General features: G+C 55.0%; 2 protein-coding genes and 1 pseudogene across 2 annotated transcripts in view; 1 reads left to right on the forward strand and 2 right to left on the reverse strand.

Moving 5' to 3' along the window:
- Window positions 1-4,267, reverse strand: part of ATP6V1B1 (ATPase H+ transporting V1 subunit B1) — a 29,175-nt gene extending 24,908 nt beyond the window's left edge. The window contains exon 1 of the mRNA XM_032176847.2: window positions 4,150-4,267. Coding sequence (XP_032032738.1) covers window positions 4,150-4,267 — 118 coding nt within the window. The remainder of the gene's footprint in view (window positions 1-4,149) is intronic.
- A 2,332-nt stretch (window positions 4,268-6,599) lies between these two features.
- Window positions 6,600-12,916, reverse strand: part of VAX2 (ventral anterior homeobox 2) — a 32,884-nt gene continuing 26,567 nt past the window's right edge. Inside the window, exon 3 of the mRNA XM_032177421.2 lies at window positions 6,600-7,449. Within this exon, the coding sequence (XP_032033312.1) occupies window positions 7,012-7,449 (438 nt within the window). The 3' untranslated portion in view covers window positions 6,600-7,011. The remainder of the gene's footprint in view (window positions 7,450-12,916) is intronic.
- On the forward strand, window positions 9,792-9,904 carry LOC116484411 (small nucleolar RNA U13; annotated as a pseudogene).

Consider the following 12,916-nt stretch of genomic DNA (forward strand, 5'->3'; position numbering starts at 1 on the left):
CAAGAACCAGAAAAGTCCAGGGAATCATTTCTAATTCCACCGCCTCCGGAGACAAGTCTTTCAACTTCCTCCCTTCCTTCACAGCTGCTCCCCCACTTCACAGCCCCTGTCACGTAGAATCCCCATTAACCCTGACATCCAGCAACTCCACCTGGGAGTGGGGGCAGCAGCAGAGTGGGGGACAGAGGATTAGGGGATCCACACAGCCCTTCCCTCAGGAGGAGGGGCTGGGCTGGAAGGGTCCTAGAGGCAGCTGCAAAGTGCTTGCTGCAGGTCCTCTGGGAGTCAGATGCCTTCCCCGGCCAGGCCGCTCGGGTGACCGGGGTGAGATATCGAAGCTCAACATCTTAGCACATCAGCCTCAGCTGTGAGTTGCCTTTCTGGGCTTCTCGCAGCCTCCAGGCCTGGCTCTGGGTGAACACATCGCTTCATGGCCTGGACCCTTCATTGCAGATAATCCACTTACACGGCTGTTTCTGTTCAGCATTGGACTATGCACATCCTTCATGGCCTTGCCCTTGACTGACTACTGCAGCCCACTGGGTCCTCTCCCCACTGCTGTCCTACAGTACTATAGACTGGGACCCTAGAGGGATGATTTCTCTCCCCTCAGACGTCTTAGAGCTCTGCCTCTCCCCTGTTAAGCCAGCCTGATCTTTTCTTCTAGGCTGTTTGGTTTGGACACAGCCAAAATGGGGGCTGAGCAACAGAGGTGTCCTTGACTGCAAGCCGGTCCTTTTGTTTATACACTGCCACCCCCACCTCCGTGTGTCCCTTGCATGGAGTGGCAAAACGAGGCCCAGAAAGTGGGCTAGTTTCTGGTAGGACGCACCACAGTTCAAGACGGTATCCTGCAGCGCTCAGCGATTATGGGCCACTCTGCAACCCTGGGATGTTCGCCTTGACCCTGGAGAGGGAAGCGGGTGCATTGCTACAGGCAGAGGGCTGGATCAGAAGACCCGAGGGGTGCTCCTTCCATGGGCCTTCCAGAGACTTTGCAGACATTCCCTCCAGCTGCCCGGCCCACCCCCTCTCCATTGTCCTAGCTGACACTTTGGGTTGCGCTCCGGACTTCTGGCTGGTGGAGCGCCTCCCTGCCCCCACCTCCCTACCGCCTTTTCTGTCAAAGGCTCAGCGGGGCTCCCGCGCGGCCCACTAATTAGCGCTGGCCCAGCCACACCTGCAGCGTCCTGGGAGCGGGCTGAGACAGGCGCCCATGCGTGAGGCCGGGGTGGGGGCAAGCCCGGGGCAGCAGGTCCCGCACCTCCTCCCTGATCCCGCTGGAGGGATTAGGGGAGGGAGGGCAGGCGCTGGAAGCTGAGGGCTCTTCAGCCCAAGACCCTGCTTGTTGGGACTCTCTCCTTGTAACTCCTTCCCCTTCCAGTTGAGGAAACCGAGGTGGGGAGGCAAAGCCAGTGGTTTGGCACTCAAGCTCCTGGGGGATCTGCGGGGATCTGACCTGGCTTCATCCCTCCAACCAGGCTGCCAGCTTGTCCTTCCTGACCTTTGCTCCTGCTGGGCACCTCCACCCTCCAAGCCCAACATCTTCTGCCCAAACAGATGAAGCTCCAGGATACCTCCTCCCCGGCCGGGAGCCAAGGCCCTTGGGGAACGATTCTAGCTCCACGGGAGGCATAGGGGACCCTTCTTTCCCAAGGTGGACGTTGGCAGGGTCAGCTCCCCAGGCTGCCTCCACTCTTTCTGGTGTCTCCTCCTTTCTGGCCAATCCTCTCTCAGCCACTGCAGTGAAATCACCCTTAAAGTCTCAGGCCTCTTTAGCCCACCTCCCCGGGGGAAGGGAATGCCTCTTAAGTCACCTGGACTCACCTCCACCCATGGCCGTGGCCCAGCAAGCCCTCCCTGCCCTTAGGCACCCCCAGCTTTTCTCCCAGAGTTCTCCTGTCTGGGAGTGCTTACAGACCCAGGGTAGGAGGCCAGGCTGTGGGGGAGACAGGTGGAGGGGGCAGAGCAGCCCTGCCTCCAGTGTACTGAGGGTGCAGCCCTACATTTCCAAACCCTTGCCAGCCCTGCGCCTGTCCACAGGCCCCAGGGAGAACCACCCCCCCCACCCCTCCCACTCCCAGAGCCTGAGGAGGAAGTGAGGCAGGGAGGGGAGGGGATTGGGAGTGCATGGAGGGACACACCAAGGAATCCCAGCCTTCCCCTGGGGGTGGGAGGGCATCTGGGCTGGGCTGAGGCTGGTCCAATGCATCCTGTGAGGACACTTGTTAGGCAGCAAAAGTAAAGGTGCTGGCAGGGAGCAGAGCCTAGAGGGGCTCCCCTGCACTGACCTTTGCTCTGGGTCCACTGTTGGGTTGTTGGGTATAAACACATTCTCCTGGGTGGAGGCCATATAGAGCCAGCATGAGGGAAGCATGCAAACATGGGGGCAGGGGCGGGCAGTGCCACCCCTGGGTTCCAGCCTGGATCAGAACCTCCAGGGCATGTTGACTATACATAAGGGGCTGGGTGGGAAAGAGCTGGCTGGAGGTGGCTCCAGGCTTGGGCCAACCTGCCCAGAGGAGTGTGGGGTTAGATGGTACCTATAGGGTCCCTGGGCATCAGGAGGTGGGGACACTTTCCAGGAAGAAGGAAAGCAGAGCATGAAGGTGCAGATCACACACCACACTCAGCACCCAGCAGCTCCCTGGTGCCTGCAGAGAGGAGGGACAGCCTGCAGGGAGTGGGGCTCATCACAACAGACTGGCAAGAGTCACACATGCCAACTCAGGGCTCCAGGCCTGGGCTCTGGACCCAAGGGGGCCCAGTCACTGTATATTTCTGGGCCTTGGTGACCCTAGCTTTGGCCTAGGGAGAATCCGGACGTCCTATCCTCCCCCCAGCTCCATGGGGCAGGGCCTACAGGCCTTCCTTGAGAAATCTGACCCACCCCATTCTCACCATTTCTTCTTAGCTGGAATGTGCTCCACCCTCAGCACCTGCCTCAGGCCTCAGGAGGTGCCCCATACCCCAGGGCTCTCCTCCCATGCGCCCCTGGGCCCCTTTACTCTGATCTCACCCCTCAGCTACCCTCTGAGTTCACTCTACCTCCTCTCCTGGCCTGGATAGCAACAGAGGAACAGAGGGAGGTGGGGTGGCTGTGTCAGGCTCACTTCCCCTCACACCACACTCCCTGTTAGGAGCCTCTGGCTCTGCATAGCTGTGGCGGGCCACGCTGGTTTACTCCAGTGAGCAGGGCGGCCTGAGAATTCACCAGGCCAGGGAGAGTGACCTTGGACAAGGAGATGCAGGGGTTCCCTTTGGTCCTCTGGACCTTGCCCCAGACATCTGGGCCACCCTTGCAGGACAGGCACAGGAGCCACAAGTAGGGCCTCCCCTCTGAAATGGACAAGGGTACATCCTAGAGGCTGTAGACACTTCCATGCCCCACACCTGGATACTCATTCTTATCCCAGCTGTACACACACTCACCATACTCAGATATGTGACACTGCGGAACACATACACAAGTGTTCTCTCCATGAGCGCACATGCACACACGTACATCACACCTAAGTGCACACACACACCTTTGCCCTGAGTGCATAAGCATGCAGTCACACATTTCCTTACCCCAAGTGAAGGTGGGAGCACCCCCTAGACACATGCTCCTACCTGCTTATGCACACAGGCACCCTCCCCAGAACACACGCACGACATGCACCCATTGATGTGACGCACACGGGGCACCTATTTCCTCAGGCTGAGAGCGCTGACACTCTACACTGCCACACACGCCACTCCAAGTACACTTAATCACACCCCGCCTGACTCTGAGTACTTGGGTGCACACTCCTCACACAGGCATGTTTACACAAGAGCAGGTGCACAGCACACCCCACTCTCAGGGGCAACTGGAAGCTGTCTCTGGACTCGGGGTGTTACGGTAGGATTGGGCTGATGACAGCTACTTCCCAGCCCTCTCTTCTGGGGTAGGCTGGGCTGGGGACCTGCAACCCTTCACCTGCAGAGGTGGTCCCTGGTCCAGGTGGCCCCACTGCGTCACTCTGCTGGACAGAGAGCCCTCCAGGTCTCCCCAGGTCTTGGGTCCTCCTCCTTTTCTGAGGCAAGAAGCGGGGCCCGGGAACCTGGCAGCCCACCCTAGTTCCCCACCCTGACCTCACCCACCACGGTGGAGGGGCTACTCACTGACGCGGGGGTGGGTGATGTAGTTTCGGGTGACCGCCTGCATGTGTTCTAGAGCTGCACCTAGGTTGCAGCCACTGCTGGGGAGCCCCCCAGGCCTGCTGTCTATCTCCATGGCCATGGAGCAGTGCCCAGCTGGGAGCCCAGTGCCTGAGCCTGCTGCTAGTGGCAGCTCTGAGACTTCAGGTCCAGCTGGAGCTGGAGAGAGCCGCTCAGCCTTCCCCTGCAGCCACCACTCCCCTCTCCCCTCCCCTCCCTCTCCTCCTCCTCTAGGTTGACAGTAAACAAGGAAGCCTGGGGCTCTGGCTCCCAAGCTTTCCCCACACCAAGCTGTGCAGGTCTGGGAGGGGCCCCAGTCACCTGAGAGCTGGAGGATATGGAGGGAGAAGGGCAGAGGGGAGGGCTGGCTTTTTCCTTCTTCTGTGCTAGGCAGTTCCTCCCTGCCAACCCCAAACTGTATGAATTCAATTCCTCCCCCTGGACCATCAGGTGCTGTCAACATTCCCACGCTCGTCCCTCACCACAGCGCTTTCTGGTCTCTCCACACCCAACTTCTGGCAGGCTGCCCTCTCTTCACTGTTCTCGCAACCTGACCTTACCCTGCACTCCTTGCCCTGACTATACCTGGATACTTCTGCCCCCCGACAATTCCATTGTCATCTTTTTGAACATCTGTAGAGAATTATTTCCTGGTCAGCCTCAGTGCCACCTCCTACATGAAACCTTCTCTGGATTCTCTAGCAGCCAAGATTTACTACACATCTAGCCTCTTTCCTAAGTCATACCCTTTAGGAGAGGCCTCTCTTTTCCCTGCCACTGGGCTGTGAGCCCCCAAAAGCTGAGCCTGTGTCTCGACCCACAGACCTGGGTCTCCTGAAGCCTGTCTGTCTCATACTATTGAGAGTTCTTGAGAACGAGGGCTGGTCTCTCTCCATCTGATTGTAGAACCGTGTCTCATCTTCTCACATTCACCTCCAGATTTCTATACAGCAGGCCTGCCCTGACCTTTGCAGCCCAGGTCAAAAGTAAAATGGAGGTCCCTGTATTGTATAACTAAATACCTGGAGTTATAAATCAAGCTATGTGCACAGCCTGGCCTGGGTTCCACCCAAGACCTCACCACTGCTTCCCAAGAACTCTCTCTTCGTGTCATGAAACTAAGAGTTGTGGTTTCTCCTGGTGAGTGGAGTGTGGTACAGGTCCGCTGGGCAAGGCAGGGTGGACCCTGGGTGGTAGCTGGACCTGCCCAACCCAAGGTCTTCTAGTCACCCCCATGCCCCATTCTAGGCTCAGGATTTTTGCATTTCTAAGCTCCTCCCCAAGCCATACCACTGAGCAGAGGGAAGGGCAGAAGTATGTTTGCCTAGGGATCACTGTCCCTAAGCACCCACTCCAGGTGACTCAGGACAGCCAATTTGAAACCAAAGCAGTAGCTACTAAGTTTCTCAAAGCAGACTGGAGGAGACTGTGCTTGTTATTTCTGTTCACAGAGTCAAAATCTTACCCCGCATCCTCCCGCCTGAGGACCCATTTCAGGTCTCTGGTTCCTGTCTTGTAATGCCCATCCTTTCAAAGAACTCTCCTGTGGAGGGCGGGGGTGGGTGTGACCATCAAGGAGCAGCATGAGGAAGGTCTCTGTGGTGATGGAACAGGTCTGCATCTGGATTGCAGTGGTGAGTCCACAAATCTATAAAACGACACGGCACTATGCACACACACGGTACCAATGCCAATTTCCTAGTTTTGATATTGTACTATCGTTAGGGAAGATGAAGCCTATCTGTCTCATACTACTGAGTTCCTGCCAATGGAAAGAACTTCCCTGTCCTACCTCTGCAGCTTCCTGTAAATCTATAATTACTGCAAACTAAAAAGTTAAATAAAAGAGTCTTGAGCGAGACTCTTATTTAACTTTAAAAAATTTTATATTTTTTGAGCAATATAAAATATATATAATATGTATATGTGTGTGTATATATATATATATATTTTTTTTTTTTTTTTTTTTTTGAGACAGAGTCTCCCTCTGTTGTCAGGCTGGAGTGCAGAGGCATGATCTTGGCTCACTGCAGCCTCCACCTCCTGGGTTCAAGCGATTCTCCTGCTTCAGCCTCCTGAGTGGCTGAGATTACAGGCGCCCGCCACCACGCCCAGCTAATTTTTGTATTTTTAGTAGAGATGGGGTTTCCCCATGTCGGCCAGGCTGTGTATAGATATTTTAAAGGGTTTCATGTTGCAGTTTGTGATGGGTAGGCCCTCTCTAAACATCTGGACTCTTGCTTGGGTTTACCTTGGATGCTCTCTCTCCTCTTTCTCGACCTGGTCTCCCCTTTCATCATTCACCCTCTTCAAGGTGACAATGTTTCCCTCTCTCAAGTATTTTTATGTTTGAAAGACAGCTTGTAAAGGGCAACATTTAACCAAAGAATTCGTGTTGGTGCCATGGGCCTTTATTGAGTGGGAGTCAGATGCGTGCTGACTCACACATGTGAGCCCCCTGACCCCCAGAATCCCAGTTTCTGCCCTCTCCCATCTGAGGTCCCTCTGACTCTAAGCCCATTTTCCCTTCCAGTGACAAGAGGGGTAGAAGGGATTGAGGGGTAAGTAGTTGTGGTGTGGGCCCCATTTCCCTTCTTATCATTGTTTTCCTTTTATTTCAGTGAGAGACACACACACACACTGCACTCACGCACACAAGCTGCGGGACCAAGGCCATTTGGTCGAGAGTCTCTGAGCTGGGGGGCAGGTGGGGAGGAGCGTGTGGCTGCTGCCCCTCCTCTCTGGGGCCTGCTCAGCGCAGTCCGCTGGGGCACAGGAGACTGGGAAGGTGCTGTGCTCGGGACTCAGTGTCACAGGGTGGGAGTCTTAAGTGTTAGCTTTCTTGCAGCTGCTGGCGCTGCCCACTTTCCGTTCTAGCCAGCTGTATGGCTCGAAGGCCGAGGAACCCAGTTCGTAGCCGGCAGGCAGGTCCAGGAGCGGGGCGGAGGAAAAGCAGACAGCTGGCAGAGGGGGCGGCAGCGGAGGGGACGCCGAGGCCGAGGGCAGCGGGTTGAGGCATGGGGAGGAGTTCCTGGGGTCACCTAAGGAGGTGCCCCTGTGGCTGGCAGGTAGGCCTGGCAGGCTGGGGGTCAGCGCCAGGAGGCTGGGGGCCCTGGGCACAGAGAGCAGCCGGCCCTGCTCCAGCAGCCGCAGAATGTTGGAGGTGGCAAAGGCCTCGGAGGCTGAGGAGGACGCCCGCTTCTCCAGGTCTCTGCTCTGGTCTTTCTTCTGCTTGGTGCGGCGGTTCTGGAACCAGACCTTCACCTTGGGGTGGGGGAGGGGGGTGTCAAGGAAGGAGATGGGACAGGCAAAGCAAAGTGGGGGCAGGTGGGAGGAGGAAAGGAGAGGAAGGACATGGGGGTTGGGGTAGGTGGTGGATGGGGTGGGGGTGGGGTGTGAGGGTGGAGCAAGAGGGAAAGAAGAGCAGATTGTTGTTAAGGTCTCCCCACAACCAGCCTGCTCTAGGCGAACTGATTAGGGACTCTGGTCCCCCAAATTATGGAGGCCCCTCTACTGCTAAACTGACTCTGGCCTAGGATGGAGGAGTGGATTGACAGACAGAGAATGGAGTTTGGGAGTACAACTGATGTTCTCCTCTTGGCCCACATGCCCTTGGCTCGAAGTCAAGTTCACAGCCTCAGCCACCATTTATGTGCTGGTAATTCCAACTCTACCTCAGGCCCAGAGCTCTGAACTGAGATCCAGGCCATGTATCCACCTGCCTGCTAGACATCTCCCCATGGATATCTCAAAAAACACCCCAAGCCCCACATGTGCAGCTCTGTCCTCCAAACAGAGGCTTCCCATGCTCCCTCTTCCATCATGGCTGCCTCCACTCACTCATGCAGGAGCCCCTCTTCCAGCTCCCTAGAGCAGACCCTCCTCTCTCCCTTTGTTCTCTCTGACCTGGACCATGGCATTGTCTCTACAGCAGCACCTCCTGACCCTGGCTGCCCATGAGAACCTGGGGAGTTTTAAGCCCCTAACTCACTTCTCATCTTGGACCAGTAAACTCAGAACAGGGGAACCTGGGACCCAGACTCTAGTAGTTTTTAAAGCTCACCAGGTGATTCCAAGGTGAAGAAACCAGTGTTTTAAAGGTATCTCTGCCCCAGGTCTAAACTGTAACATGTAGAGGGCTGGGGGCAAGAGAAAAAATGGAAGCCTCTGGCTCATGGCCCCACCCTGGCTCTGACCCATATGTGTGTGGCTGCCCCAGCCTGTTCGCACTCTGCAAATAGCCCCCCATTGGCCACTTCTTGGGCCTGGAGTGCTGAATAATGTCTGTGGTCTGCCCTTGGGAGGACTGACCCTGGAGAGGCCCAGGCAGGTGCTGGATGTGGCTCAGGGCCATTTGGCAGGGAATTCTGAAACTGGACACTTCACTGGCAGGGATGGGTGGTCTCGAAGGTGGGCACAGGCTTCTGGCAGGTGAGACCCCTTGGCTTTGCAGAGTCCTCATCCCGTAGGGAGGGGCATGGCCAGATGCCCGTCTGAGGATGGTGAGGTCTCTGCCTCCATGCTGGCTGCCACGCTGCTTTTGGAGGGAGCTCTTTCTAACCCAATCTGGCCATTGCCCGGTTTGAAGTTTTTAGCAGCACCCTCCTACCCCATCACCTATAAAGGCCAAGTTTCTCAGCGTGACACCAAGTGTGACTGGATGTGGCAGGTTGTTGAGGGGGACTTCTGATGGCCACACATTCAAAGCTGAGGACAAAGAGGTGCCACAGTCTGAAGAAAGTCACTGGCATCATGGAAGAGGTCTTTTTCAGGGCCTCTGAGAGGAGGCAGAACTGGCCCTGCCTCTACCACCCAACACCCAGTGCTCCAACCCTCTTCCTAGTCTACATAAGAAAAGGGAACTGGGCAGGAAGCTCAGGCTCAGTCCCCTGGGGGCCACAAAACCTCATGGGAGGAAGGGTGTGCTGCCCTGCAGATGCAAGTTGGGGGAGGGCCCAAAAGAATCACTTGCAGGCACTAGAAGGAGAGACTGGCATTCATGCCCCAGTCCAGAAACTTATCAGGCCACAGCATCTACAGGCCCATGTCATGGGGGCCACCATGGGAGCACCCAGACTTGTTTCCCTGGGAACATAGAGGCCGACCCTGCTCCTCACCTGGAGCTGGGGCAGGCGTACTGGCAGGGAGGGTGAGAACCGTGGAGGGGAGGGCCCAAAAAGAAAAGGTCAGGAAGACCTTGCTGGTTCCTTCCAGCTTTTGGAAGATTTAATAGTCCAGCAACTGCTGTGGTTTTGAGAAGTTGCCAAGAGATGGGTGGAGGAGAAGGCTGGAGCCAGAGGGCTGCCCAGGTTAAGAAGACAGGCAGAGCCAAGACAGACTGGGCCACCTGGGCCATGCCAGACATCACCACCTCCTAGGAGTGACTGGCCCTTCAGCAAAGGCCTTCAGAAAGTGAGGCCTGGGTGCCTCCCCTCCTCACACCAGAAGATGTCCAGTCTTTTAAAAAGATCTCTGCCTCCTTGAAGCCACCCTCTGCCCTCTGATCCTGGAGGAGGTGGCTGTTGGGGGGAGAGGGAGCAAGTGACTGAGACAGATCACAATCCCCTCCAGAGGCTGCACTGGGAGGAGGTAAAGAGTGGGCAGGGGTCCTTTTGTAGTTCTTCAGCAGGATGACTGGGTGTTCATGCTTCTATGTGAGACGTGCTTTCCTCCAACCTCCAACCTTGCTGGCAAGCAGTGAGTCAAGGCTGTTCTGAGTGGGGAAGCAGGCATGGGGCTTCAGGAGAAGATGAGATTTAAACTAGATGTGAGTTTGTTGTTTTGAAGGACATTGGATTGAGTTTATTTCTTTATTTTTGTTTTTAGAGACAAAGTGTTGGTTTTCTGCCCGGGCTGGAATGCACTGGTGTGAATGAGAGCTCACTGAAGCCTCAAAATCCTGGCCTCAAGCGATCCTCTCACCTCAGCCTCCCGAGTTCTGGGACTGCAGGTGCACACCACCGCACCTGGCAGATGCAGATTCAATAACCAAAAGTGACTAGTAAGTTATGGGATCTACTTGAAGTTGATTGCTTCATTTATCCATTCATTCACTCATCAGATATACATTGAGGCCCAGGGCATCAGCAGTGAACAAAGCCCAGTGAATCCTTGCCACGTGGAGTTGGGGAGGCAGAGGATGAACAACAAACACAAATAAGCCTGTCTGTCGATTGGCAGCAAGGGCTTTGAGCTGTGTTTCTCAAATGATTTGAGGTGAGGACCACTTTATAATGTGTCCAATTTTGTTGAGGACCAATACTTTAAAAAATACAATTAAAATGAATTACTAGAAAGATTGCTATATACATTTGTTTTTTTTTTTTGAGATGGAGTCTCACTCTGTAGCCCAGGCTGGAGTGCAGTGGCATGATCTCGGCTCACTGCAACTTCCACCTCCAGGGTTCAAGTGATTCTCCTGCCTCGGCCTCCTGAGTAGCTGGGATTATAGGCATGTGCCATTACACCCAACTAATTTTTGTATTTTTGCTAGAGACAGGGTTTCACCATGTTGGCCAGGCTGGTCTCGAACTCCTGACCTCGTGATCTGCCCACTTCGGCCTCCTAAAGTGCTGGGATTATAGGCATGAGCCACCGCTTCAGGCCTTTTCTAAATGCCTATTCTTTATTTCTGTACTTACCATGTCATAGACAGGTAACAGTTTATGGGCTGGCAGTGGCCCAAGGGCCATACTCTGGGGAGCACTGCTTTAGAGAAAGGTGGCAGGATAGCGGAAAGGAAGGAGGGGGGTGACTGTTTTGTTAATGGAATGGCACATACAGCCTCCCTGAAGAGGGGACATTTGAAGAAGATATCAGTAATGATGGTCAAGGAAGATTCAGCCAAGTCTAGCTGAAGGCAATGACTGGAAAGAAGAAAACCCTTTCCCATTTGTCACCTCTGGAATCTGACTGCTGAGGGAAGCAGTCCCACCAGATCCTCAAGGACCATAGCGCTGGACACTGCTGCATTCCCCCTCCCTGCTGGGAAGCTTCCTGACCTCTTAGCCAAGCCAGCACCTCCCCGTCCTAGTACCTGAGGCCAGACACCACCTCCAGGAACCCCTGAGCCTCAGTATCTTATCTTTAAAATGGGGACAATAATACTTGGCTATTGCAGAGATGAAAGAAGAAAACCCATTTAGGCAGCTTAGCATCTCGCCTGGCCCACAGGAAATGTGAGTAGTTATTTATCACTCGCTTTCTCTGTTTCTAGCTCTGTTTCTGAGCTAGAGGGAGAGGAGACACAGATGTCATGATTCCAGTCCTTGGGAAGCTGAGGGTCTAGTGGGGGAGTGGCACTAACTCATTCCCAAAAAACAGAGGGCAGTTCATACTCAGGGAGTGGCAGTAATGGGGTGTGACAGATGAGGAATGACCAGGCATTTACAAGGTGCTCTCCCACATATCCCAGCTTCCTGCAGCTCTGGGTGTAGCAAGGAGAGGCGGGTGTGGGCTGGCGCTGGGTTTGGGCGTCTCCTGAGAAGGTAAGCCTGGACCCTAACAGGAGAAGTCAGCGGCAGATGGAGCAGGGGCTGGGACCAGGGGTATTTGTTTCTTGGCCACATACGGGCTAGGCCAGGAATTCTCAACCTTGGCCGCACATTGGAATTTTCTGGGATGATGCCCCGGCCTCATCCCTCATCCATATTAAATCAGAGTCTCTAGGGAATGGGGCTGAGGCCTGGGTATTCTTCTAAAGCTCTGTGGGTGATTCTAATGTGCTTCCCAGCATTGCAAACTTCAAGGGTGAGAGTAAGAAGGGTCAACTCTCTACTTCCCACCATCAAGCCCATCAGGCCCATCAAGCCTATCAGGCCCTTCAGGCCCTAGCGGGTAGGTTCACAGGGCCCTGCAAATGTTGTCTCTCTGTCTCTCTGAAGAACAGACAGGCTCAGAGCCCTCTGAATGTGTCCCTCCTCCCGCAGGAAGCCTTCATTTCCGCTTCAGGTTCATCCTCTTCTCAAGGTTAAATCCAAAGTGATCGGTCCTTTTCCGCTTCTGGGAAACCATTCCTAGCCGACTTCACGGGGTGGTGGGGCCAGCGCACCTCCTGAGCTGTGCCTCTCCCCTCACCTGCCCAGTGCACCTTCTGGGCTGTCTCCCTCCTCTGTCTTCTCAGGGTCCCGTGTGGCCTCCTGGAGGCTGCCATCTTGACTCCCTGGGACTCAGTGAGTGCTTGGTGGCTGCCCTGCCCCCCTCCGCGATCTCGTGCTGGGCCACATTGTGACCCATGGCACTGCCCCCCTCCCTGATCTCCTTCTGGGCCACACTGTGACCCACGGCTGTGCACCAGGGGATGGGTACAGTTTCCACTTGGCTGCCAGGACTACAGAGGAATTTTCCAGGAGATTATCCACCAGCTTCTTTGGGCTCATGGTCAATATCAAATTCCAAGATTCATTGTTGATCTGGAAATGGCATTCATCTTTTAAAGACCGTTTTCTGTGACCATGGGCCCATACTTAATCTGAGGTGAGTGGTATCTATGTATCTAGGATGGCCTGGTTTTTGTAATCTGCACTAGGAAGGTACCATCTATTGTGATGTTCTGGAAGAAGCCATCTGAGGCAGAGGCATCAAGCATGAGGCTGAGGACAATGCTGAAGGGCTGGAGCAGCTCTTATCCAAGCTAGGTGGGCATCCCGGGGGGGGTATTGGGACTTGGCAGTTTGTTCTCCACCTGGCTCCTCGGCTCCTGGCCCTGAGAACGTCCTCCAGTCCAGCTGCA

This window comes from Hylobates moloch, unplaced genomic scaffold, assembly GCF_009828535.3.
Source record: "Hylobates moloch isolate HMO894 unplaced genomic scaffold, HMol_V3 SCAFFOLD_15, whole genome shotgun sequence".
NCBI lineage: Eukaryota > Metazoa > Chordata > Mammalia > Primates > Hylobatidae > Hylobates > Hylobates moloch.